The sequence below is a fragment of the Corapipo altera genome, unplaced genomic scaffold (assembly GCF_003945725.1).
Source record: "Corapipo altera isolate COAL_440 unplaced genomic scaffold, ASM394572v1 0, whole genome shotgun sequence".
Classification (NCBI taxonomy): Eukaryota; Metazoa; Chordata; class Aves; order Passeriformes; family Pipridae; genus Corapipo; species Corapipo altera.
In genome coordinates, this window is record NW_020884872.1 from 36103698 (window position 1) to 36131418 (window position 27721).

The 27721-nt window shown below is 37.7% G+C and overlaps 1 protein-coding gene across 1 annotated transcript in view; it reads left to right on the forward strand.

The window, feature by feature from the left end:
* EFNB2 (ephrin B2) overlaps positions 1-27641 on the forward strand; it is a 45133-nt gene extending 17492 nt beyond the window's left edge. Inside the window, exons 2-5 of the mRNA XM_027644057.1 lie at positions 4935-5218; positions 21533-21625; positions 22379-22492; positions 23807-27641. Of these exons, the coding sequence (XP_027499858.1) occupies positions 4935-5218; positions 21533-21625; positions 22379-22492; positions 23807-24189 (874 nt within the window). The 3' untranslated portion in view covers positions 24190-27641. The remainder of the gene's footprint in view (positions 1-4934; positions 5219-21532; positions 21626-22378; positions 22493-23806) is intronic.
* The last annotated feature ends 80 nt before the right edge of the window (positions 27642-27721 follow it).

Here is a 27721-nt window from a genome sequence, read left to right on the forward strand (position 1 = left end):
TAAGTTTCAGGCTGCATTTTAAGAAGTGTCTTGATTGTTCACATTTTTAGGGTTATTTTTGTGACATTAGTTTAAAGCTAACTGCCTACACCAATTAGTTCAGGTAAGTTATTAAAGCATAGAAATTTGGCACTGTTTCCCCAGTTAAATATACAAGACTTGGAACAGGTAGTAACACGCTTTCTAAAATCGTGTTTATTTTACAGTTACTAGAATACCATTAAAGCTAAGTGTGCATATCTATATTTATAGTATGTGTACATACATCTATGTGTGTGTATAGTTTTGGAAGTTGGAAAAAGCCTGACAAAACACTTGGTTACATCAGTCAATACTAATTAACAAAAACTGTTAAGAATTTATTTCTCTAAGAATTTTATCTGTTGATAATTTTACAATTTCAGAAATGACTGTGTAGTAAGAAGTGGTAGAATACTTTCAGTGACTAAGAGTGGGTAGGTTAAGTTCTTTTTTTTTTTGAGAATTTGCTATTATGAGGTTAGACAGGTTTGAGTGGTTATCATTAAGCAAAAGTCCTTTGTAATTTAATATGCTTGAATGTGCTAAGTTTCTCTAAACAGTAACTAGATTCTTAAGAAATTAGTGGGAAACTGTGCAAAATATATGTTTTCTGTTTTTATAAAATTTTACAATCAAATTTAACTTCTTGAGGACTTTGACCAGTAAGGGTATGTTAGTGCCAGGAACTGCTGCTGGGCCTTAAAGTAAACCTGGTAGATAAAATCATTGTAACACTGGTGTGAGTGGGGAACAAGATACTCTGTTCCTGTTTTCTGTTTGTATGTCATGTGACTTTTTGGTCAAATACAATTATTTCAAATAATGTTTGGAACTCTGCAGGTTGATATAACTTGATAAGCTACATGATTAGTTGGACATGTGGGAGGGATTCACATCCATGGGCTTTTCACAGATGTCAAATGTCGCCCACAATACACCAGTTTTGGGCTGACAGTAAAAATGCCATCTGTATCCAAAAGTGCCAGACAGAAAGCGCATGAATTTTATCGTACAGCTTATATGGTACTTAATATACTTTTCTGTGCTTTCTCACAGCAAGCACCAGGATTATTTATTGTGAGCAGGATTTTTCAAATGCTCTAAAAGTCTTGCTATATCTGAGGGCTGACAGAAACGAGTTGGGAAGCTCGCTAAGCTTCTCTCCTAAGTTTCTAGTGGGGTACAGGGGCCTATATTGGTATGTAAGTTTCCCAGTAAATAATATTTAGAGCTGAAACTCAGAAAGTTAGAAAGTTAGCTGTTTTTAGACAGCAGCAGTTCCAGTACTGTTGCTATCCCGACTACTCGGAGAGCATGCCAGTGTCCCAAGCCACCACTGGAGCAACAGAGCCTCCTCAGGATCACTGACAAGATTCTGTTAACCTCTTGCTCCATCTTTATTATTATATTTCTGTTTTGATGGGAAAAAAGCTTTTTAGTTAGTTGAAGGCACATTCTGATCAGACATTTTAAGCCATTTCATTAGCCTAATTTTTATGGACACCATCCTGGAAACATTTCATCAGTGTTGATGCTACTCCAGAATAGTTAAGGCTACATGAACACTTGTGAAAATAAAGATTCAGGATTAATCCTGAAAGTTTTGTAACCTCTACTAATGCTGAATGTATGTTGTCCTTTCTTTTATTTTTCAGATAGAAGGTCTTCAAAAATAGGATCATAAAACAGTAGTCTTAATCCTCCTGACATTTCATAAATAGCTTCAGAAAATTCTTAGTACCCAGTGAATTATTTACTTAAAGACTTTAGAAAAACTACAGTAGCAAAAGTGTATGGGGATACGGGGATAATAGTCATGACTACTACTAATGAGCCACTGTAAGTTTTGTTGTCAAACTGAAATACGTAAGGTGAAACTTTTTTGTTATCTCCATGCATGTGCTTTGTTGTTGTAAGAAAATAAGGAAAGTAAATTTGTAAAATATCTCTCTTACAAAGGTCACGATAAAAACTACAAACTGTGGAAAAAAATTCAATACAGTCAAGTTCTCAGATTAATCCTTGCATTTTCAACCTTTTTTCTTCCCTAATCCTATCAGCGTTAGATCCTGCAAGTTCAGACACTCAAGTGAAAGGAGACTGACTGAGTTTAGTTCTAAAACTGTGCAGACTTCAGAGTCATAGCAAGAATATTCCCCTACCATAAAGTCTAACGAGTGCATTGGTTTAAAGCTCTTGTAAAATGTAGTTTTAGTTTTCTGTTGGGGGTAGTTCTGTCCTCTACCTTTTATGGGGCAATTCCTGACTACTTAGCCAAGGCTCACAAGTGTGCTTTCTCTCCTGTAGCTATTTCTGAGGATTGCCTGGCATGCTGTTTCACAACTCATCCTGTTTGTGCTCAGAGTCTGCATGGAATATGTGTACTGTGGCTGTTTCATGTATATACACAAAGTCTAAAATTGGAATCGGCATTTTTTGTTTTTCAGAGGAGCTTTTAGGTCATATTATTGATAATGAAAACCAAGTGCATTTATCTAACCTTACAAATTTCATATTTGTTATATATGGAAATCTAAATTGATTCATTCAAAAGCAAAGATGCAGTCCTCTGAAATCTCATGTGTTTCATATTCTACATTCCCATTACGTGAAGAAGAATTGCTGGCAAGAAGAAATATTTTCAGCAGTGGGATCATACAGTGATCATCCTTTGTCCTGGCGTGCATAATTGACATGTTCCTAATGTACAACGCTGCTGCACAGGAGCAAAGTTAAAATGGGGCTGTAGTCAGACAAGGTGGTAAAGTCAATCACAGATGATGGAAATTGGCTCAGAAGTTCTGTCCCTTTGCCTTCACCTGGTCAGAGTTGATCCCCAAGGAGAGCCGAAATCAGGATATGTGCTGCTCCCTTGGGAATGTTTGCAGACTGAGATCTTCCTGCCCACCTTTCCTTGGTGCCCCTGCAGAACTGGCCTTTCCCTCAGTCATAGAATCACAGAACCAATCATATAGGTTGGAATAGGCCTGTAAGATTATCAAATCCAACTGTTAACCCGGCAGTGCTGTGTTCACCACTAACCATTGTCCCTTAGTGCCACATGTACACCTACATCTGGTCGTCCTTCTTTAGGCCTGTAACTCCGAAGATGCATTTCCACATTCCCATTTGTTTCGCCATTTCAGCTTTCAGGAAGTGGTAGTCACTGCATTCCTTTGGCACATCTGAAAACGAGGGGGAGGAAGCACAGCTTTGCCCCATCTCCACTTCAATCTCATTTTGAGCAGCCGTGGCCAAGCCCAGTTTCTGCAGTCTGGAAATTGCACTGCACAGCATAAAAGAGTGCAGTAATTTATACATCAACAGTCGCTTTTCTTGCCATAACATTTCATTGTTCTAGTTCCCTAAATCTGTAATTACATGTCTTTGTCCTGCTACGTGCTGCTTCATAACAAATATAATTCTTACACAGGCTTTGTGAGTGAAAATAATCCTGCTCAATTAGCACAGATCATAAACTTGAATTGTATAGGAGCAAGCAAAATTTGGGGGGCGTTGCATCATCCTTTAATTTAGTAAGTTCTCCCCCACCACTACTACTCGTGGCTTCTTTCGCCAACCAGAGGCTGGAGGTCACTGACTGATGCCTACAGCTTTGTTCTGTGTGGATCTTAATACTCTTAATTTAAACTTTCCAGGAAGGCTGGCTGTGAATAAGCTGGATTTACTACGTGTGTTGTTTAAATGCTAGCACTTGGAGAAGGGTGTTCATTAGGCAGCAATTGTTTCAGTCGGTTTTTCAGGCCGATTTTCCATTAAGGAAGATCTTTGGAAAAGGCTGGCAGGCAGGAGAAAGAGGAAAGAAAGTTAGTCTTTTGGGTCTGTGCATTCGAGTACGTTGTGTTGTTGGCTGTCATTCTAAAACATGCACTTTTTGGCCTTAATTGGAACAAATATATTTTAATGGAGAAAGAAACAAACTTGCTGTGGCTTTTGTCTTTGTGAGAACAAAGCTCCTAATTTTGTGGATTAATCAATACTATAAGTAATTATTTATATTTTTCTTTCATGAAGTGCTGATGTTTGCCTGTTAATTATTATGAGCAGAAAGATGCAATATTATGCCTAAGTGTAAACATTAAAGCTCATTGTCTGCTTCTTTAATAAGTGTTCCCATACTAAGGCAGAAGCACACCTGCGTTTCACTTGTAGCGCAAAAAGGAAAAAAAAATCAAAAAAGAGCTAAAATAATGACAGTAATGCTGGAGTTTATGAAGAGAAATCCTTGTAGTGTAGCGGTCACACTGACTTGGTTATAAATGTTCTATCAGAAGCGTGTGTGGTCTTTGGGTCAGGTAGATCTCTGCCCGTTCTGGGTCTGTAAGCATGGTGCTACTGAGTGACTGATGTTCCTTTGTGTTATACTAGTAATATCAATCAGCATCTTAATATGTTGTTAACTCTTAAAATCTAAGTTGTTTCCTGTCCCACTTGGCTGTTCAAGGGGTTTGAAAGATTATTCTTGTCATTCTCCCATGTCCAACATTAGCAAAATATGTGCAGGAATAGTAGAAATGTTACCAAAGCAGAAAAAACAGAATTGTAGCCCACCAGATACTGCAATAGCTGCTCTACATGCCAAATGTGGAAAAAATAGCAGTGCTTGACAGAGAGAGATGTAAAACCTGCTAGAGTTCCCACAACTGGGATAAGGACTATAAGATTCAATCCATCTCTAATTTCCAAGATATAAATAAACATCTTGTTGACATTGAGTTAGGCTCAAACTATTAAGATTTGGTTTGCTCAGTCTGTCATTTTGGTTTTGGAAACTGTTTGTTCCTTTCTGTTCACTGCAGTTGCTACTTTTCTGCATGAGATTTTATCAAGTGTCTCATATTTTCCCTCTTCTTCTCTTCCCCCACCCCCACCTTTTTTTTTTCCCATTTTAGATTCCTTCCTGGACAAGGATTGGTACTATATCCACAGATAGGAGACAAACTGGATATTATATGCCCAAAGGTGGACTCTAAAACTGTTGGTCAATATGAATATTATAAGGTCTACATGGTTGATAAAGACCAAGCAGATAGCTGTGCTATTAAAAAGGACAATACACCTCTACTCAATTGTGCCAAGCCAGATCAAGATGTTAAGTTTACCATCAAGTTTCAAGAGTTCAGTCCTAATCTCTGGGGCCTGGAATTTCAGAAGAACAAAGATTATTACGTCATATGTAAGTTCCATGTTTTTGTTCATTCTTTTGATTATAATTGTTCATTCTTTAATACGCTGTCTTGTACATTGTAAGCAAACTAAGAGGAAAATGAATGGGTTTGTATTTTTTACCTGAAAATAATTTCTTGCTAGCATATTTTCAACATTATTCCTGATTTCTGAAGGGTCTCTGTCTCTTTTTAATTTGATTTGTGTAAATCAAATTAGATTGTACTTCTATGCCTGTAAAGGGCTTCTTTTTTCTGTGCACGATGTCGTGTCATGTGTTCGCACTGAAAGCTGTGTGCAGCTAAACTGCAGTGCGTTTCCTACCCACAGCCCTGGTGATGTACCGTGCTGTTCGCCTTGTCCTTCGGTTGTCTTATGCCACAAGTAGGAGGACGGTGACCTGGCTTTTCTGAGATGGGGCATCCTATGTGACATGGCTAGCCATTGCTCTATGTGGTCCAGGCACTCCCACAGGAAACGTCTTTTGGCGGTTTTGGTGCCAATTTTGACGGTGTAGTTTCCTCACAAGGGTTACTGATGAGGGGCTGTGGTTGAACATGCTTTTCCTCACAACGTACCTACTGTGTCCATACAGTAGTCAGTAGGGTTCTTGGGCAAAACCTAGGCTTGCATGATTTTGGAATTTCATCCTTTTTCGTGGTCCTGGCTTGCAAAATGAATGTGCAGGACACAAGCCTCTGTCCAACAAAATAAACTTTGTGTGAGTTTCAGTCTGATGAGGAATTTGTGGCTGAGAGCAAGTCTGGAGGTAGCCACAGTGTTTATTGATTCAAATTACTTATGATGTGTAAAGTTAATGGTGTAAATCAGGAGTTAGCATTAGCTGAGACCTCAGCAGTACAACAACAATTTACATTAGTTTAGGTTTTGTCATTGAAATACTGTGTATGCCCTGCAGATCTCATTTAGCCCCATGGGCACTTTTGAAGTCTCAAGCAAGTATCACCAGGTATTACAAGATGGAACAAATTCTGTGTTTTGGCTTTTCTGCAGTTACAAGGAAGTTAGATACTGATGTGTCTTATTTCACAGAATCATAGAATAGTTTGGGTTGGAAAGGGACCTTTAAAGGTCATCTAGTCCAAGCCCCGTTCAGTGTGCTGGGATATCTTTAACTAGGTCAGGTTGCTCAAAACTCTGTTACCAGGGATGGCGCATCTAGCATCCCTCTGGGCAAACTGTTACAGTGTTTCACCACTCTCACTGTAAAAAATTTCTTCAATATATCTAGTCTAAATCTACTCTCTTTTAGTTTAAAACCATTAACCCTTGTCCTGTCACAACAGGTCCTGCTAAAAAGTTTGTCCCCAAACACATGTCTACCATCTCCTTGAAAACTGAAGGATTAATAACTATTTCATGTGATGTCTACCAGTGTAAATATTTCTTAATTTTTTAGTTAAAAATATGGGTAATTTTAAAAGTACTCTGAGCAAGTATTTTTAAAATGGAAATGGAAATGCATTCAGTATAAATTAATGCTCACTTCCGAGTTATATCCATTATGGTACACACTGTGTATAAAACAGGTTGTATGTCACAAAAACTAAGAAAGAATTCACTGTATTAAATATTAATTGTAGAAATTACTAAATAACAGTAGTGGGAGATACAAACCACCATTTTTTGGTTTTAAAGATCACTTAATGTAGGTGCTTTTTTTTTAGTTGGGGCATATATAAAAACTTGATCCCACTTAAACAGTATTTAACTTTGACAAACTTCCCACTGAAATCCATTGAGATCCAGGGTAAAAGTGACAAGATTAGCTGTTAATAGATAGTTATCCATTGAAAATGTGTAGCATAAAAATGACTGTGCTCAAATATTTGGCTTAAATGCAGAAATATGCTCGGAATTTAGTGCTGCTTCTAAAATCATCCACAGAAGACCAACTGTAGTGGAACAAATGGCACTGTTACAATTATTACCTGAGAATTATGGGCACAAATGGAGCTTTCTGATACCCTGTCAGTTCTGTCATATCTATATCATGGATTTACCCAGAGAATTATTAAGTACATCTCATTTTCATTAGTTTTGTATAATTATTTCATTATAGCAATAAGACATAATAGGCATTGCATTTCCTGTAAGATTACAGTATAACTTGGTTGAAAGAACTTAGTCAGCCTTCAGCCTCAAAAATCACACTGGCCCAACAGTAATACTGGAGTGCCTTAGGGTATTACTTTTCCTGTTCATTGTGGCATAAACAAATGGCTAATTTTTCACTCTACTGCTAGCATACACTGACCAAGCTGCAGAGAGGGTACCTATACATTTTAATAGGTTGGACAAAAAAGCACCTCAGCCCTGAAAACCCAGCCATCCTGAAGCTAAAACTCTTACTTTTCTGTCATTCAAGGAGAAAACAATAAACTCAGTGATGTTGGTCTCAGAAACACTGAGAGGAGTAGAAAACAAGGCAAGTGTTCAGCTAGGACACCATTTTACGGAGATACTTGAAGCTAGATAGGGTTTTAACAGTTTATGTTCAAAAGGTCATGGCACAGCCTTGTCAATGCAAGTTCTGGTAGTCGGTTTCTTATAATATAATACATCTTAGTCATGTACGCAAATCAGGCTGTAAATCGTTTGCATAAATCCCTCTTCACAGACCTGCAGTTCTTTCTTCTTCTGTCCTTCCTTCCTTCCTTCCTTCCTGTTTGATAGCTTTGAGTTTTGTCTTGCTTGTTTTGTTGGGTTTTTTGGAGGGGATTGGAGTGCTATGAAATTAAAGCAATGATACCTTTTGTGTGCCAGCTTTGATTTTGAAGTATTTTAGGATCTTGCATTCTCTCAACTAAGGGGCATCAAACAAACCTGACACGAGCTTACTGAGCTCAGCATCTTTGCAGCACTTGCTGTGGCTGCCCCTGCAACCTAATCTCATGCTATTTATGCTGGCAGGCTGTTGTCAGCCCTTTAAATGTTTTGTGCATCGTCACATACCTTTATCATCTCGCCATTTGAAAACACAGTTTGTTTTTCTAAGGTAATAGTATGTGGTTTGTGGAGCTGTATTAAACAGTAAAATCTCTATTCAGATTAGGGGGTTAGTCATTTTGGGATGAGGAATTACAACACAGGATGAAGCAGCTTCCTGAGCCCCATGTACCTTCAGGGACCTGTGATTTCACAGGAATTCTTCAAGCCATAATTTTTATATCATCCAGATATGTTCGCAATAAGTATACCAGAAGGAGATCTTTTCTATTCAGTGCTTCCCAAAGCCTAAGCATAAAAAAAAGATACAAATCTTCTAATTTCACAATAATTCGCAATATTTTAAAAAGTAAAAATGTAAATGAGTTTCTGATACCTGTTTTCACATTTAGTGATACTTTCATAATGAAAAAAAATAATCCATTTCCTGGCAGGATATTCCTCAATATGAGTATCAGTATCCAAGGAGTTAATTCTGTGAACAGCAGTAATTGGAAAGATGATACTGAATGGTATTGTGAAAGTGAATAAATGATGTAACAGTGTGTCCTTGCCTTTCTCTTCTTACCATCATCAATTTTTTGTTCCTGGGAAATGAATAGATTCATTTTCCTACAGTTACCTGATTTTAACAGAACTGGAGAAGGTCAAATGTACTTGAGATCTCAGAAGTATTAACGTTTGATTATCCTAAAATATGTGACCATTTAGGTAACATATCATAAGTCTCTAAGGAAATCCTTAATCAGATGCATAAAGGGAGATGCATCATGCCCAACAACATAAATGTCTGTGCGAAGGGCAGACTTAAGCAGAAGAGTGTGAAAATTTGCAACTCTGATGTTTGCATTAAAAAGTCTTTTTGTGTCTTTGCATGGTTAGGGAATGAAGTATAATTTTCTGCTGTGGTGAATTGCTGAGAACGAGCAATGAGTATCTTCTGAGGACTGAGAGATTGGTCAGCAAATACTTGAGTCATGGTGTCACTACTTCAGTACCTTTCTTGGATGCAGCGTTTCTTGTTTGGAAGGGATATGTGTTAGCGTAGTACAAACACATATAATATGCCCAAGATGTTTACTTTTGGTGAACAGGAATTGTCCTGTACCCTTCACTTAAAGGCACAGGGCATCGAGTGCCCTGCAATACCCTGGGTTTGTGGTGAGGGAGCCCCCGGGGGGGAAGCCTGTGGGAAGCTATGCCAGAGGGAAGGGAGCAGTGCCACCTGCTTTCAAGCCACTGTCAAGCTCCTAATGTAAGCCAAGCAAGTACATACCTCACTCCCTCACTCCCTTCATCTCTTCTTTAGCATAAGTAAAGTGAAGTTTATAGGCTGACATCATCAACATTAAAAAATAAGTCACCTGCAATGAAATCTTCACCTGTTCCAAATTTGTAATAGAATGGCTTGGAACTTGGGAAGGGGCTACAGAGTAGTTCTCTGAAAGATTCCTCTATAAGGCTTGCTCTGCCTGGACCTCATTGGCCAAAGTTGCTGAGCCGATGATGCTCTTCAGCTTTGAAATTGGCAAAATGGAATATGCAACTTTCCTTAAATGTTTTTTTATCAACTTTTTTCAAGTGACCCACTTACATAATTGGCTTCTGGCTTAAATTAAAAAACATATATATACACACACACACACACATATATATATATAGATTTGATCCCTGACTGATTTAGAGGATTATACTGGCTAGTAGCACTACATTTTGGATAACTGCTTTAATAGTGCTGTGGCTTTTAAAATCAAAACAGTCATTCTGAAACTTTAGCATTAGCTGTGTTTGAAAAAATCACAGGTCTTTTTCTGTTTTCACTTTGTCATTCTTCTACAATTAAAGGACAATAATGGTCTGAGGAAGAACGTAGTAAAGGACAGTATGGATTGTACCTTGAAGTATGGCCCAGCTGGGAAGAATAAATCTCTTTGCGTGGCCAAATAGATTCACATTAAAATATTATTTTAGTATGCTGACCAATTTAAGAGCTGACTAATCTGTCTGACTGGGCATTCTGAAAACGTTTTGAGACAGATTTCAACCTGCAGCCCGCTGCAACCTACAGGTCACCGAGCGAGAGCTGCCTTAAAGGAAACAGTAAACAGGTTTTCCTTTGTTCGAGGTTAATTCCAAACTAGCCTAAATGGGAACAAAAACTCTTATCAGTATTTCAATTCATTTTCATTTGCAACAAAGACGTTTTCCCTGCTGTTTGTTAAAGACTCTGGGGTCCAGAAATCTACTGTTATTATTTTTTTTTTTGTGATGCTGGTGTGATAATAGTCACTCTGATTCCATTTGTACATAGATCAGATTTTTTTCTTTCCTTTTTCCTCCTCCTTTGTCAGAAAATTAGATAAATAATTTCTGCTTAGTGTAAAATGATATCCAGAGGTCAGTCTTTGACTCTATTGAAGAGTCTTTTAAGGGAAGTGTTAGCAATACCATTTAGCTCTTGTTGAATGAAATATAAATACAGCTTATCCAAATAATATTATTGGAGAGAAAAATCACTTGTCTGTGCAGCTTCAGATTTCTAAGAGTCTAAGACCTACAGGATTAATGGAGTCATGGTCCTTTGGGGTTTTGTCCCAGACCACACAGGTCTTGTAAGAGAATAAGGCTATTTTATATTGATGGACTTTGTTCATATTCGGTGCCATTACCTAAGCAATACCAATCGTTTATCTCCTTTAAAGTAGACAGAGATAGTTCAGCAGGAAATCTGTTATTATGTGTCTGTTCCTAAGGGAAGGAAATGAAAGATAGGAATGCTCAGTTTGTTAATTGATGGCATCTTGTGAAAAAAATTAGTTATCTTCCCCCACACCCCCACAGGTATTCCAAATAGATATGGAATCAGATGAAAATGAAGAATAATTATTCAGACTGGAAGAAAAAATTATTCAGGAAATACTCAGGACTTGAACAGGTTTTAAAGTTTCATAGGAAGCTGTTTAATATTTTTAGTCACTATTTTTATTTCTCGCTTTTATAGTTCCTGAGAAACAATTTATAAATATTGGAAATACAGTACAGTCACAAAGAAAGATACTCTCACTTAGAAGTCTTTATATATATAGCATTTATAGTGCTTTGCAAAAAAAAAGCTTGAACCCTGTTCTTCTCGAAGTTGTATATGTTCTCGTATAAACATCCTTAACAAGGCTAAATGCAGAAGAAGACTGGGTTGAGTGTGTATTTTATGCTTTATGTTCAGGCTATGAGTAACTATTTAAATCGGGGGGGGTGTACTGGGGAGACATGCCATGATATGAGGAAAGTATGAGGAAAGTGTCTGTCTAAACAGAAACTTGGAAGAGCACTACCATACTGAAACACATTTAACTTTCATTTTGTACTTAACTTTGGTGATGAGCATTTAGCTTATCAAGTGGGGTGATAAGTCTTGTCTTTATGCAGTTGCTTGTATTAAATGTTATGTTACAGTATTTTAAGTCCTAACATAAAAAGTGAGGAACTGCATAAGATTTATAAAGGCTGTAATGAAACTGATTTTAAAGATTTCAAATTGTTTGCCTTATTAAAGTCTTTACATAGCTGGAATGGAGGGAAATGTACTTTTGTCTGAGAACTGCATTAGCTAAAACACAGGGTTGGAATGGTTGAAAACCAGGGTTAAACGTCATTATGGATTTTCTTTCCTGACTTTAGTCAGTCCTGGAAACCTTGGATGAAGACTATTTCAGTATTTATTTCTGATAAACCACACTATAAAACTAAGCTTTAATGGGCAGTCTTCCAGTTTCTTTTTTTTGGTCTCAAGGAAATCATGCAAATATTTCTGTGAGTAAAAGCAGGATTAGGCTAAAGGTAGTCTTAGGTGTTCTTGGAGAAGAGTCCATATTAAGCTGATAAGGCTGTTATTAAAAAGCATGTTGGGATCTTTGTTAGCATGATTTATCTGTTTTCTGTTCAGTAAATGAAAACAGAAAAAATCACTAAACTGCAGCAGCAGACTAGTCCTTATGTGCTTACTGAGCTGCTGTGAGAGAAAGAGTTCTGAATCCAAATCCTGCTAGGAAAACTGAAAATTATTTGTTTTTCATGTATTATATGTTAGCATATAATAGTGTTAGACCACAACAGCGCCGTTGATTACAGTAACCCACAATGGTTTGCTTTGGATGGCACCTGTGGAGATCATCTAGTCCCTGCACAAACCTTTGCAAGCCCAACTGCAGCCAATTGCCTAGAACCATGTCCAGCTCAGTTTTGAGTATCTCCAAGGATAGAGCCCCTCCTCCTGTACAGATGCTCCAGTTCCTTCATTGTCTCCATGAGCATTTACCGGACACTTGGTCCCGTAAGCCCACGTCTGTCTTGTACGGGGGAGCCTGTGACTGCACCCAGCACTCCAGGTGTGCCCTCACCAGTGCAGAGTAGAGCGAAAGGATCATCTTCTGGAACCTGGTGGCAGTACTCTGACAGATCGAGCCCAGGAGGCTGTTGGCTGCCTTTGCCACGAGGAGACATTGCTGGCTCATGCTCAACTTGGTGTCCACCAGGACCCTCTGGGCATTTTTTGCAGAGGTACTTTCCATATGTTTGGCCCCAGACTGTGCTGAAACTTGATTCCACCTGCCATCCAGAGGCTGCCACAGCAGATGTGGTAGCAGAATCAAGAAATTAATTAAATAATTCGTGTTGCAAAAGAAAGAAAAAACAAAAGGAATGTTATAGTGTTAGAACACTAGTGAATTATTAAAAACTGTATAAATGTAAGTATTAAAAGTATCAGTTTGCCTATCTAGTTACAACTTTTCAAAATTCCAAAGACTGGAGGATTAACATCCATCCCACCAGAGTATCCTAAAGTGAACCACAATGAACATGTTTATGTGATAATTTCTAAAGAAGCTAAACATCTAAAGACTTAATTTCTTAATGGCAAGTGTTTTAACTGCAGGTCCTGTAGTACCTTGGAAATTCAGATTGCTTTGTTTGCAATGTTCCCTCATTAAAGTTTGCTTTGTGAGTATTTTAAAGCTCTAAACACAAACATAAGCATACTGCAATCAAAACAGTGTTTAACTTCTGATCATCTTTGCCAAGTGCACAGTCATTCAATAGTATCATAATTGATCTCGGTACTAAGGTGCCAAACTCTGTGTTACTGAAGGATAGTTAGATGATGTAAACAGCTTTTTGTGTTTTGCAATAAAGCACACTTTTGTTGTCCTCCATGTAAAAACAGGAGATGAAGGTATTCTTTTATTGAAGCAAACATGTGGAAAATTGCTCTAGATTGTTATGGTACAGAGCATCTCCCCTGAAAGGAATGAGGTTCATCTACAGGGCAAAGTCTGACTGTGGCACTTTATTGGGGTTACTCCTGGACTCTGTGTGGTCAAAGCAAATAACATCAAGTCCATCTACACTGTTATAACCTTATAACCATGAGACTGGCACATTTTCTCATCTATAGTGTTATGTTCTAAACTGTCACTAGGCATTAACTCAGTCACTGGTGAAGTCCTACCACCTAGAGATGAACTCTGCCTCAAAATGATGTTTTCCACTTCAGTGCTACTCGTATAGCAATTACTGGGTCATTAATATCATTGCATGCAATTAGTGACAGTAGAATGAGCAAGAGGTTTGTTATTTATTTAATATGAACTTTCACTATAACCCTTTCTTATCCATGTGCCACAGACAAAAACCAGAGAGATTTTCAAGGCAGGTGAACATCCTTGTAGAGTGATATTGAATTTGTATGATACAGAAAGTGGGTCCTCATTTACTGTTAAAGCTTCTACTTTTGTTTCCATCAAGCCGTCTTGTCATTAGCAACAATCAGTGTAACTTGAATGCTAACTAATTCTATTAGTTCTGTTCAGCTGAACTGTTAAGCAAAGCTTGCTGTGGTAGTGGGGAGATATTCGTCCCCGTCCGTGAGAGGCTTTTGTCAGTAGCGTGCAGGGAGAAAGGATAAACTTACGTAAAATACTTGTTTGTGGTTGGTGGAGTTAACTAGCTAGTAATCTGTTTTAGAGGCATACTTTCTGATATACACTAAATACATCATAATTAGTGGGCTTACATCTGCCACAGTTACTTCAGCACTCACAAATATATAATTTGTTTATGTAAACTAGAAGCAAGCATGTGTGCAGTGGATCATTATCTGACAACATTTCTCAGAGTATGTGAAATATGTAACTGAAATACTTTCAGAAATGCTTAACTGTAACAAAAGTCTCAAATTGTCATTCATAGTGATACAGGATTGAGAGGCTTTTCTGGTTTTTTTTTATGTAATCTCTAAATCATTCCAAGATAATTTTATAAAGGGACACTTGACAGCAGTGAAGCAAGTAGGATTTTGTTGTGGGTGGGTGGAAGCTGTGACCTTCAGTTATGGATAATAATTGAGAAAATAGTTTACTGTTTAGTATACTTCAGCTGTGGTATTCCTTAACCCAGCAAGAAAGTGGTGGTGTTTTTAAAATTATACACAGCAGTAATCAGTTGGAACTCACAGCTTTTTTGATGTTTTCCAACCCCATCTTGCTGACTATAGCTTTTTCCCATATAGCTTTGTTGACATAAAGAGGAAGGGGGGTTACCCCTTTTGTATTTTTCTTATACATGCCTCCCTGAAATTAATAAAATCCTTCTGAATGTACAATACTTTATAATTCTCTATTTTGTGCTGTCAGGTGACATGAGATGTGGGAAGGAGAGGCTACGGGTTTCCAGAGATGTGCCTAGAATTTTACAGTTGGTATATGCCTAAGTATATCACAGTATAGAGCTGATTGGCCTGTCTTGATAGTGTCCCCCACGTTGCACCCTTAAAAAAACCCATTGTAACAGTAATAGAATCTGTCTTTCTCTTAACATGAATACAAGTGGAGATTTTTGTGGGGAATTATATAAATACCCCTATATCATGAGTCCCAGCTCATGATATAGTAAGTATCATAAGTCATGTTATTCACAGTTGGACAAGATACATTTTAGAGCAGGGGTTAGAAAAGTGAATCACTAAGTTTCACTGTAGAGCTTTTGCTTCTTCCAGGTTTTATCTTACTTCGTTTTGTTCTGGTTTTAGTTTGACTGGGGAGGGCATTGCTGCTTACTTGCTGTGCAGAATGTAATTTGTGGGCCTGTGTAGATATAAATCCTGAGACATGCAATATAGGACTTAATTTAAAAAACAAGCATGAGAAGTGAAAAAGAAGAATGAAGAATTCTTGTCCTTTCCTTCACATTGAATTTTTGCCTCGTGTGGATAGAGAGAAAAAGTCTGGCTTCAAGTGTTTTTGTAAACATTGCATAAGATTTAGTTTAAGGAAAAAATCTTTCTTAATTTAAAGCATTGTGTGGATTAAATTGAGAGATTGAGAGTTTCTGAATGACTTTTAGATTGAGGAAACTCCTCAAAATTCTGCTACCACCTTGACTTTGAAGTAGGGCAAATAAAAACAGACATTAGAAAAAAAGCAAAATTATTGGTAAGCTGTTTTTATATTTTTCATTACAGTCTTGGTGTCCTAAATTGTACTAATTGAGCAAATTCAGCAGGTTTTTATCTTTTTTTAATTAAGGATAATTTCTTTGTCTCTATAAGATCATTAGAAAAGCTATGATTTTATTATCTGTTTATAAAAACACATTCAACACATTGACAGTATTCCCTGCAACTATTCATAATGTATTTAAGTTTTAGCACTTAAATACCTTTTAGTCCAGGTTTGGGACCACTGATAATTAAATTTTGGAAGACAATGTAATCCCTTTTAAAAAGCAGAGTTTTCAGTGTCAGTCTTATTTTTTGTCTCTACAAGCAAAGATAAACCATTAGTTGCTAGTATTTGCTAGTATAATAATGAAGTTATTATATTCCTCCTCTTTCTAAACATTCTGCAGCTCACCCAACATAATATGTGCCAAGATATCTATTCTTTGGTGAGTGGCCTGAACAATTTTTTGTTGTTGTTGTTGTTCCAGATCTCCATGCAGATCTGGCATTGCTACTAAGAGGGGGTGGAATTTAATTTCATTTAATTGAAACACTCTTCCTATTAACTCAGCTACCTTGTTCTTCGTCCATGACTGGTTTAGAAACAACCTCCATGTTGTGATCGGTGATTTGTGGTTTCACAGTGTGTGATTTCTGGTGTTCTTAACCCTGTCCCATAAATTATCTAAATTTATGGGAAAGAAGAATTATTTATTTGGTGCTTTACTTAGAGAATCATTAAAAGGACCCAAAAGCAGATGAAAGCAATCAGAGCACAAACACATGATGCCTGACCAAAATAGTTTTCTATGACTTCATAAAATAAAAAATCCTGAAAGATTTTACATGCATTTAGTAGTCCTGAGAGTGGACGTGAGATCAAGTGCAGCTTTGCTTTAAGAATAACTTCTTACTAATGTTGGATCTAAAGCTTGTGTGGATTTTTGCTGCTGTTTAGGCTTTTCCATTTCGTCTATAAGCACAGCAGGGGAAAGTGGCGATGGGTGGTGTTATTTGATTTTGTTTTGTTCTGATTTTGAGAAACCTATTTTCTGATGCAGAATTTGAGCAAGTATTTAGTGAAAAAAATGTTGAAAATCACTGCTATTAGTGATAGTACTGATCCACCCCAAAGAAACCTGTAGTCCTCAATTTGCTATTAACAGATCCACATCAGCAGCAATTAATTTTTGATGACCTCATCAATAATGTATCTTTGATATATTGCCAAATGACTTTTATTGTCCAGCACACTAAGGAGGAACAAAACCAGTTTTGTCCTTGCCCATCAGTTGACATCATTCATTCATTCCTATAGTCTGTGGTTTAAGGTCCATTTAGTTTTCACAGGAAAATTGAGTACGACGGTCATCATTTCTCTCATCAGCTATGTAGTACATTTTATATTCAAGCTCTAGAAATACATGTATTTTAAAGTTGTGTTGATTCAAAGGATATTGCATTTGATTTGCAAACAGGTAGTATTTTTCATCATCCTAAAACATGAAACTATAGGTATTAATTGTAGCAGAATTAAGAGGCTGAGATTTTTGTCTGCTGGTGTTTTCTTTTAAGTAATTGTGATAGCATTTTTTCATTTTGTAATATGTGTTTTTAGGAGTGAAGGAAGTTGAATTTTTGTGACTGTGCCTTCATTTTTAATCTCTTTGTGAATGAAAAGCTGTATACAGGCATAAATCCAGCAGCTTAATTCTCCATCTGATTAGAGCAATGTTACCAACCTGATAGGTTGAAAACAGCCATGATCCATACAGTGGCTCAGCCTCCTGGGGGGCAGAGTAATAACAATCAAATGAAGACATATTAAAATGTAATATTACTTCCTCTCCGTGGGGACTGTATAAGAATCATAGCCAGAAACTGTTCTTGTCAGCTGACTCTGCTTCGTTCACGGATTCCCTGCCTCTGCATTTATGACTAATGCATTTCATACAGTAAACAGCACTGTGGAGTTTTAAAAGCAAATAAATGTAAAACATTTACATGAGTTCCAGGCTTTTTTGTTTGTTTGTTTCTTTGTTTTGTTGGGGGTTTTGTTTGGTTTTATATAATGCATATATTTCAAAAAAGGGGAGGCAGATCTGAATGAAGTTTTTTGGTCTGAATAATTTAATTTCTCCCTTGTGTACGGGAGAGGATATGTTAAGGCGGTGTTTTACAAAACTGAAAACGTAGACTAGCTTCTCCAAAGTTAAGTATGTATTAGCAGACAACCATAATTTCATAACAGATGAGTGTTTTCTGAATGTTGAAAACCTAAACTTGCATTCCTCATAAAATGGCAGCTGCTGTTGTATTCAAGGAATGCAGACACACAGTGTCTGAAAAACTACTACTAAAAATGCCTATAAGTTATTACAATTTTGTTAGTCTTAAAATTTTTAGTGCAATTATATATACTTATTTGCTGGTGTGGATTAACTGTTGGCTGAATAATTTAATGTGCCTTTCACTGTAATTATTAGTTTTGCAATTGACATCAGTGGAAAAGGACAGGTCTCAGAAAACCAGAGGTATTTAACTATCAAGAGATTTAAAAATATTTTGCTACCTGTTTAGCAACATTTTACTTACTTTTAGGTTCCTCTGTATTGCTGTATTAATATAAAGTGAAGTGTGGAATTCTGAGTACATTTAATATTAATGAGAAACTTCATATTAATCATTAGTTATCTTTATTAATGTTAATATTTAAGTAGTATCTAGTTTTATCAGAGGGTCATGTGTAAGAAATTGACTCTAAAATATGTCCATATTTAGACGTATATATATAAAAAAACCCAGACCATATATAAAAATAAACTGAATGGAAAGTTTAAAATTTGATTATATAAACACACTGGAGAGTATAATTTCCATTTTAGACAGAAGAAGCTTGTGTTATGTTTCTGTGTTTATACCCAAAACTCCTATCACGGCCACTTTATTATTTTTTTTTTTTAAATATCATTACAGTGTGAGCAGAGCTACAGGTAAAGGGTCACTTTCCTGCAGAAGTGTGAATGCAGTGGCAGAGCTAACATGATAGTGGGTGTAGTTTTCATTTGGAGATCGATATAGAAAGGCCGCAGCAAGTGTTTGAGGAATATTTTGTATTTGCTCCCTTGTTTGACTTCTGCACACTACACTGTCAAGGGGCATTAGCAGTATGAAACTGTGTTTTCTCTGCTGTCCCAGATTACTTCTTTTTTCTCTGTGCAGCTTTTCAAAGCTTGAAATGCTGTGTTTAAAGCTACCTACTTTCTTCCTGGTACACTAGGGATATGCAAGGTTATATTTCGATAGTCTGAATGAATTTTGAAAAATAATTTCCTCCAGTGGCCCTGGGTAATTGTCAGTTTAATTACAGGGAGAAGCTGAGATGGAAACTTTGCTTTGTCACTGAAATACTCCTCTTTGAAAATTCCCCATTCCTCAGGATGTAGCAGTCTGTACTCTGAGCTGTAACGTAGGCTTTCCTAAAATCTCTTGAAGAACTGTGGAAAAAGTGAATACTTCTACAAATTCATTCATCTGACATCAAAGCTATGAAAGCATTCTTTTAGCAAGCAAGCGAGGCAGATTGCGCTGGCGTAGGCACACAACCAGACTCATTGTACATCTGAGTCTTCCCGTTTGGAGACTGTATTTGAAGTAATTTTGCATTCTTTTTGCCATCTTACTTTCTTATTCTGTACTGAGGTCAGACTGCATCGTCTGCATCTTATTGAGGTCTCCTGCTCTGTGGGTTAAATGGATAGGCCTTTAAAGAATAAAAAGGCATTGATGTTCAGAAGAAGCAGCACTTTATTCAATGAAAATCAAGTAGAAGGTATTTAAGGAGATGTGAATCCCCATTGCCTCGATTAAAAAAAAAATCAAATAACAAAAAACCACAAGACAAAGTCAGTGTTTATTACTCATAGGTTCAGTTGATGCTCAGCTTTGGTATTTCTATTTGCTGCTTTTTTTCTCCTTGTCCTTGTGCTGGTACATTGGAAAATAGATCATAAAAAACACTTTCAGCAAAGACACATTTGATTTATGTCCGGGATGGGTTCTTGGTATTGATTTTTTTTCCCTCTGGAAAAAAACAAACAAACAAAGAAAAGAAAACAAAACTATATGTCTCCATTATTTTCTGAGCCTGGCAATGCAGTGGCAAATTTCAGATCAGCTTTTATCTTAAATAACTCAATGTGCTCTTTTGTATTTTAAAAAGTGTTTTTGCCATACGTCTGTTGTCATGTTTTTACAGGGGGGAGGGAACAAGAGGAGGAACTGGGAGGGGCCACATATGAGGAGAAGGGAATTTTAGGAAAAGAAAGCACAATTTGGGAAGTTTGTATGGTGGCTGTAATTCGAGTTGGTGACAAAAGAGTCAGAAGTGGAACAAAAACAAGAAGTAGATGAAAGGCTAGGAAGCAGGGTTCAGTGGTATGGGGTTTATATCTTTATGGCTAGAGAGAAGATTAGAGCAAGAAAAATACTGCCATGGGGCTAGGAAGACATTGTGGAAGAAAAAGGAAATATACATAGACTGCATTTGAAAGAAAATCCCCAAGGAAGGTGAAAGAGAAGGAATGAGAATTAAAAACAAAGACCTGAACAGTGTAAAGCCCATGAGCTGAAAGGACAGGGGCAGAAGCAGGCATGTGCTGCTTAAGCATTTCACCACAGCCATGACAAGCAGTGAGCTCCCTTACAACCCATTTTTCATTTGTTTTCTCCAGTTGGTGGCCCAGTGCTGATGCCCATGCATGCACCCTCTCATATATCTGTTTTGGGCCTTGGATAAACAGCTCCAAGAAATAATGGTGAAATTTCCATCCTCAGAACAATCAGGGCAGGAAAACCTCTGGTGCATTCCCTGCATAGCAAAGCCAGAGCCCACCGTGTGCAATTGTGCCCTCTTTGCCACCGTGCCCAGGGCACCCCTGCACGTACCGACAGTGGCCAGTGCCCAGCACAGTGCAGAGTCGCCACCCTGCCAACTGCTGAGGAGCTGCCAAATCATTTTCCAGCAGCTGTTTTGGAACCAACAGCTGGCTTGGGCAGCAGCGGTGCACCCATAGACCATGATTCAGTGTTTTGGGTTCTCTAAGGGAGTGGTGCTTCATGCTCAAATCACATGGCAGTGTCGGCTTGCGCCAGGGTTGCGTGGTTCCAGCCAGCACCTAGATAAGCAAGAACGATATAAACACAGGGCAAAGCACCGTATTGTTCATATGAGCTAAAAGGTTTCCGTGAGACTGGAGCATATTCCCCTCTGGCACCTATCCTGGCAGAGGCTTCTCAATGCTGAGAAAAATGAGATTGTGCTCTAAAATATTAAATGGTTTTCCAATCAGTTCAGAATCTTAGCTTTCACCTGGGTCTTTTGTATGCATTCACTTCATCCAGCAGGAGATTTGTAATAGAGGAAGCAGGTGTAATATGGTGATTATAAAGATATTGTTGGGGTTGAGGGAGGAAAGAGTGATTTTTCAGTGCTTTCCTTCTCTGAGCCTGCCAGAGCTTCCTTTTCAGCTGACTCCATCACCTACTAGCAAGGCACTGTTTTTGTCCAAGTCAGTCAGTCTATCAATTGTGCATAGGAAAAAAAGGTTGCTGGGTAAATTTGAAACAGTGATAACACATTCCTCCATTTGTATATATTGTACAGCTTACCAATGTATTCATTCCTTTGGCTTTCAACATTTCACAGCTTTCCATAGGTCAACCCAAGCAACATGAACAGATCCTGGTAGCTTGAAAGATCCCTACTTTCAGACACTCATGTTCACATCACTTTGCCTGTTGATTTTCTGGTTTTTATTTATTTTTATTTTTATTTATTTTTCTTTTATTTTTAATCAGCAACATCAAATGGGTCTTTGGAGGGCCTGGATAACCAGGAGGGAGGGGTGTGCCAGACAAAAACCATGAAGATCCTCATGAAAGTTGGACAAGGTAAAGACCATCTGCTGTTTCATGAAATGACTTTGATCGGTCTCAATGTCCTTTTTAGCTTTCAGGCTTCTTTTAGCAGTGTAGAGCAGAGAGCCAGTCGAGTCTAGTGTGGTCATTCCTCCCTTATAGTCTGAAAGCAAAGTCTGTTTTCTCTTCCTCAGCTACTGACAGATTTCTACAGAAGGATGGTTAGTGTAATAAGATCTCTTCATTGCAGAGATCCCTAGAAGGAAAGGTCACCTGGGAGTGGTGTGTTTCAGTCATTTTTATTTGTATTTTAAAAACAAAAGCCACAACTCTGCTGCTCAAAATTATTTAAAATACATGAAAAGAGGGAAGCTAATATTTCTATAGTTTGCTTGTTATGAATTCTGATTACAGAGAGGTTTTTGTTCATTGTCTCTTTTCACATATAGATAACCTATTGTGCAGGAAGAAAGAATTATTCTTCTAAGCAGAAGTTGGTTTAGTAGTCAGTCAACTTCCTCAGTTAAACTAAAATGTCATCTGCAAAGCTTTTCTTAGCAGTCACAGGAGTCCTTATAGTTTCTGCAGATGGCCTCACAATTTAAACATCTGAAATAATATAACCATTTTACTTTAAAAGGAAAATTATGTTGTTATATCTTCCTGTCCTTTGCATAAAGATTCTTCTGCTAAACGATTTGTGTCTCACGAGGTACTTAGAGCTGGCATGTAAGGCTCCATACCATCAAGTGCCAAAGCTGCATGAGTCGTCTTTCTCTCCCCCAGATCCCAACTCGGCAGGGCTGCCCCGGCACACGGATCCCACCAAGCGCCCTGAGCAGGAAGCTGGCACCAATGGGAAGAGTTCCACCACCAGCCCCTTTGTGAAGGACCACTCAGGTAGGTGTGGTGGGACTCCAGGATGTCTCCTCCTTGTCCCCAAATACATTTTACTTTACCATTAAAGTACCAGAAAAGGAAACATTTTCATAGTGAGATGAAGCATAAGCCAGTTCTGATGCTCCAGTTGATAATGTCTTGGAGCTGCAAGTTGTGGCAACAGCTGCTCTGTCCCCTCTTCCACTCTCCTGTAGAAGTTCATTATATCTAGTGACAGTATCACTCATTTACAGGAAAGTTTTTGGATAGGACGTTTGCTAAGCAGCTTTACAGAGGTCAGTGCTGCCTTACATCTAGTACTCTGGCAGATGAATGAGTATCTTTCTCTTCCCGTATAATACATTATCAAGTGGTTCTCGACAGCCATTTATGAAGTTTATTTCAAGGCATCTATAATTAATATCCTGATCTTTTAGCTGACCATATAAAGTCTACACATGGCTGGTCTTTTATTAAATGCAAAGATCTGTTTTTTTCTAATAATTATCTAAACAAAATAAACTTATGATTCCAAACAAATACCTTCAGAATGCATTGCATTTGTTAGGTGAACAAGAAAAAAACTAACTCTTAGGACTGAAGGTGTCTAGAAGAAAATTCAGTGAATTGGGAATGCTACAAAAGCAAAACTTGCTGACAGATGGTTCTGGGTTTCCTGAAAAAGGCTGCAAGTTTTCCTTGCTAGCTCTGTCATTAGTTACTGGGCTAATGAATCTTTGATGGAGTGGTCACTAAGTAGGCTTCGCTGATTCCTACAGAGGCTCTGGTAGGAAGATTTAACAATTATGTGAATGTAGCATCTGTATCAGTCTTCCATTGTGAGTGAGCATCAAGAGAGGGAAATTGGTTCAAACTTTCAAGAGAGAAAGTGTCAAGTAAGCAATTGTTTAATTTTTGTGACAAATAATATGGTGGTGGGATGGCACCAAATTGTCATTTCCTTGTGTTACATTCAATTCCAGTCCTATCCCACCCCTCTCTTGTGCCCGGGGCTGGGCAGCATCTGTTAAAAGATGCAGTGTGCATCAAAGGCTGCCTTGTCAGTGCCAGTCCTCACCGCTGATGGATGATGATGTATGGAACACAGTGGTTTCGGAGCAGCACAAAAGTGAGACCAACAGACACAAAGTCTTGTTTAATATTGATTGCTGACTTTGGCTGTTTGCATTTAGCTATCTAACAGGGTAATTGGTTTGTCAAACTTTAGCTGTCAGTTGATTCTTCTAGTGTTGCTTACTCTACACATTTTTAAGCAACGTAAACGGGTTGCAGGATGGCAATAACTTTTGTCTGTTGTATTTCCATTCTTTCCAGGATCTAGCACAGATGGCAGTAAGGCTGGGCATTCCAGTATACTGGGTTCAGAGGTGGCCTTATTTGCAGGGATTGCATCAGGGTGCATCATTTTCATCGTCATCATCATCACTTTGGTGGTTCTTTTGTTGAAGTACCGGAGAAGACACAGGAAGCATTCCCCGCAGCACACGACAACTCTATCACTTAGTACATTAGCCACCCCAAAACGCAGTGGCAACAACAATGGTTCTGAGCCCAGTGACATTATCATTCCTCTAAGGACTGCAGACAGTGTCTTTTGCCCCCACTATGAAAAGGTCAGCGGCGACTATGGACATCCAGTGTACATAGTTCAAGAGATGCCTCCTCAGAGTCCAGCAAACATTTATTACAAGGTCTGAAAACACACAACCATCTCTGTGGTACAGTTGAGTCGTAGAGGAAACTCACTGGTCAAATGCTTTCTGTTGGGGTTTGTGATGATGCCTGCTGCGCTAGCATTGACTTAAGCACAGGGGGGAGAAAGCAACAGCTCTTTCTCCAGGAACCAACGCGAGCTGGACAGCTTACCTAGTCTGTAGAATTCCTATCTCAGTGAATAAGTATTCACTAAAAGCTGGAAGACTTTTATGTAGAAGATGCCCATTCTGATTGCTGTACTCTTGTTACATTCATCATCCTCAAAGCCATGTGCTGCGGGCGTTCAGGCATGTACAAAAGCCAAGGGAAGATGGAGCAATCTGTGGATGTTAATAGCTCTAGGCATCCTGGGAAGGTGCTCTAGGATACATCAACCTTGAAATGCAATCTTCTGACTTTTGTGTGTCTTTCTCAGTGCATACTGGATTTGTCACACAGACCTTGGTGTCTAAGTAAGACTTGTTAAAGTTCTCTCGCTTTTAGTCCGTCACTGTTCCATTTGTTTCTGTTATCCAGGGCTCTGCCATCCTTCACATAAGATTTCCTTTCACTCCACCTCCTGAATCACTAATGGAACATTAATGTTTGGAGATCCGCACTCCATCCATCTGCTACAGCAGCCTCACTCGAATGGGTAATGCATTTATAAAAATTGTGTTTGATAGTAAGGAGCCTTCCAGCCAAATAGTTAGGCTGTCAACAAAGTCAAGAGCAAGACTGGGTGGTGGAGGGAAGGGCTGATTGCAGTTGAATATTGCTGCCTCAAAAATAGAAGCTGGGAAATAAAAAAAAAAATACATTTAGGTAGCACAGCACTTTGGTATGCTAAGTTTTAAGAGGCAAGTAGGAAACACAATAACATGCACAGTGGATTAAGGCTGCATTTGAAGGAATTCTTGGTTATCAAATACCAGTGTGCAGAAAAAAATAGAACCTTCGATACAGTAGAACAGAGGGGTATTGTTAGTAAGTGAACAAGCTTGGAGAAGACAAGACAATAGCAGGCCGCTGAGGATTATATTAGGGCAGGGCTGATGTGGTACTGGCAATAAGATACACAGCTTTGAAGCTGTAGGGAAAACATAGTCTGCTTTGGGTGACTTTTAAGCAGACTCAGCTGCTATACTATCAGATTATACTAAACACAGGGAAAGCATTTAAGAAAATAGCAGAGAGCCAAGTCTGACCAAGAAGATTATAAGCCAACGGGTCAAATGAGCTAATTCTATCACTGGTGAAGTTGTGGGGAAAAAAAAAAAAAAAAAGGAAGCAACAAACCACAAAACCTTTCTCATCTCTAAAAGTAAGGCAGAATTTCTTTCTGACTGACCCTTTTGGTACTTTGGCTTATTGTTGTGCTGTCCCTGCACAGTAAGTACTGTGACTGACACAGCCGTTCATTGGTGCTCTGTTGCAAAGTGAAAGCACATATGGCAAACCTCTTTCAGTCCATAAGAATAAAATAAATTATGACACTGAGATGGAGAAGGAAAATATGTCTTATTTATAATAGGTGTATAGAACACAAGGGATATAAAGTGAGATTTTTTCTTTCGTTCATTTTTTCTTACTTTTTATTTTGGTTTGGTTTTTTTACTAATATATATTTTGAGATTGCACAGAATCTACACCAGAAGATGTGAAATTCATTTGCGGCAATTACATAGTCTTAACTTCTTATCATTTTACATATATAAATGTGTGTGTATATAAGTATATACACACATATATATATTTATATATGCATACATATGCATATATATTTATGCATACGCACACATTTTTTAAAAAAATAAACTACTTCTGGGAAAAAAAAAATCAACCATCCAAAAATAACAATGGGAGCACATTTAAAAAAATAAATTTCCAAAGCATCTCATAAGAGCAAACTAGGAAATGTAAGGCCCAAAATATTAAGAAGTCAGTGTTACTGCATCACATATTTAACAGTGAGAAGGTGTGCCGGCATTTATTTTCTGTGTTGTGATTTCCCTTGCCTTACAGGCTGATGTGTTCTGTAGATTTTGTTGAGGTTCGTAGAGGGAGGTTTCAGGTTAAAGTTTTCTCTTTAGCATGGCTGTTCCCCTAAAGCTCCCACCCTGGGGAGAAAGTAAAAAAACTCTACTTTTATATGTGCTATGCAAATAGACATTTCTAACATAGTCATGTTACTATGGTAACACTTTGCTTTCTGATTTGGAAAGAAAATGTAGCAACAGCATTTTAGGGTTCTCAGACATCCGGTGAGCCCCTGAAAAAAAAAAATTAAAGAAAAAAATCCGTTATAGAAATGATCACTCTCTTTGTTTTCTGAACCTGAGGATTATGTTGAGATGTTGGTCCAAAAGAGAGAAACAAAAACAAAAAAAATCTCAACCCATGGTTCTGTGGAAGGTTACCATGGTGACTAACTACAGTACATATGTAATTCTTTTCAACAACCTTTCCTTTCTGTGAATCCATCTATACAAGGTTCTCTTGTAAGTCATTAAGATTTTATTTTGGGGGAGGGGGAGGAAGGGAAAAGATGGGTTTACTGATACTGATTTTTATTAAATCATGTCTATGCTTTGTCAGTTGGCCACATTCTAGTTACATACTAAACTGTGAAAAAAATAATCAGATTAATTGCTCAAGAGCAACCTGCAACCAACTGAAAAAAAATGTACTGTGCGTCTGTTTTGTGTCTGGTGCAGAATTATGACAATCTACCAACTGTTCCTTTCTTTGACGTTGGTCCAGCTTTGAAAAATTACTGTAAATGCCTTGCTTGTATGATCATCCCTAGTCACCTGAATTGGACTTTGCACCATCATGTCTAAGTGAAGATGCTGTAAATAGGTTCAGATTTACTGTATATGGATTTGGGGTGTTACAGTAGCCTTATTCACCTTTTTAAATAATTAAAAAAAAACACATGAAAACAAGACAAAAAAGGCTTTTCTTAACCAGATTGTGTATATAGAGCAATGTTGGTTTTTTATAAAGTCTGAGCAAGATGTTTTGTATAAAATTTGAATTTTGCAATGTATTTAGCTACAGCTTGTTTAAAGGCAGTGTCATTCCCCTTTGCACTGTATTGAGGAAAAAATGATATAAAAGGTTGCCAAATTGCCGCATATTTGTGCTGAAATTGTGTACCATGAATATTTATTTAAGAATTTCTTTGTCCAGTTTGTAAGTAACACAGTATTATGCTTGAGTTATAAATATTCTTCTTTCCTTTTTTTTTTTTGTTTGTTTGTTTTGTTTGGTTTTGGTTTTGTTTGTTTGTTTTGTTCTGTATTAAAACTAGCCGGTCATAAGTTTGAAATCTGCTTTAGTTCCACACTGCAATTAGTTCCCAGAAAATGGAAATTATGAAAATCACATTCCACGTCTGTTTCAAACTGAATTTGTTCTTAAAAAATAAAATATTTTTTTCCTATGGAAACTTTGCCTTCTAAGTATTTTCTTCTTTTGTTTTGCAGTTTTTTTCTTTTTTAAAAGATTAAAATAAATAAGAAAACCACC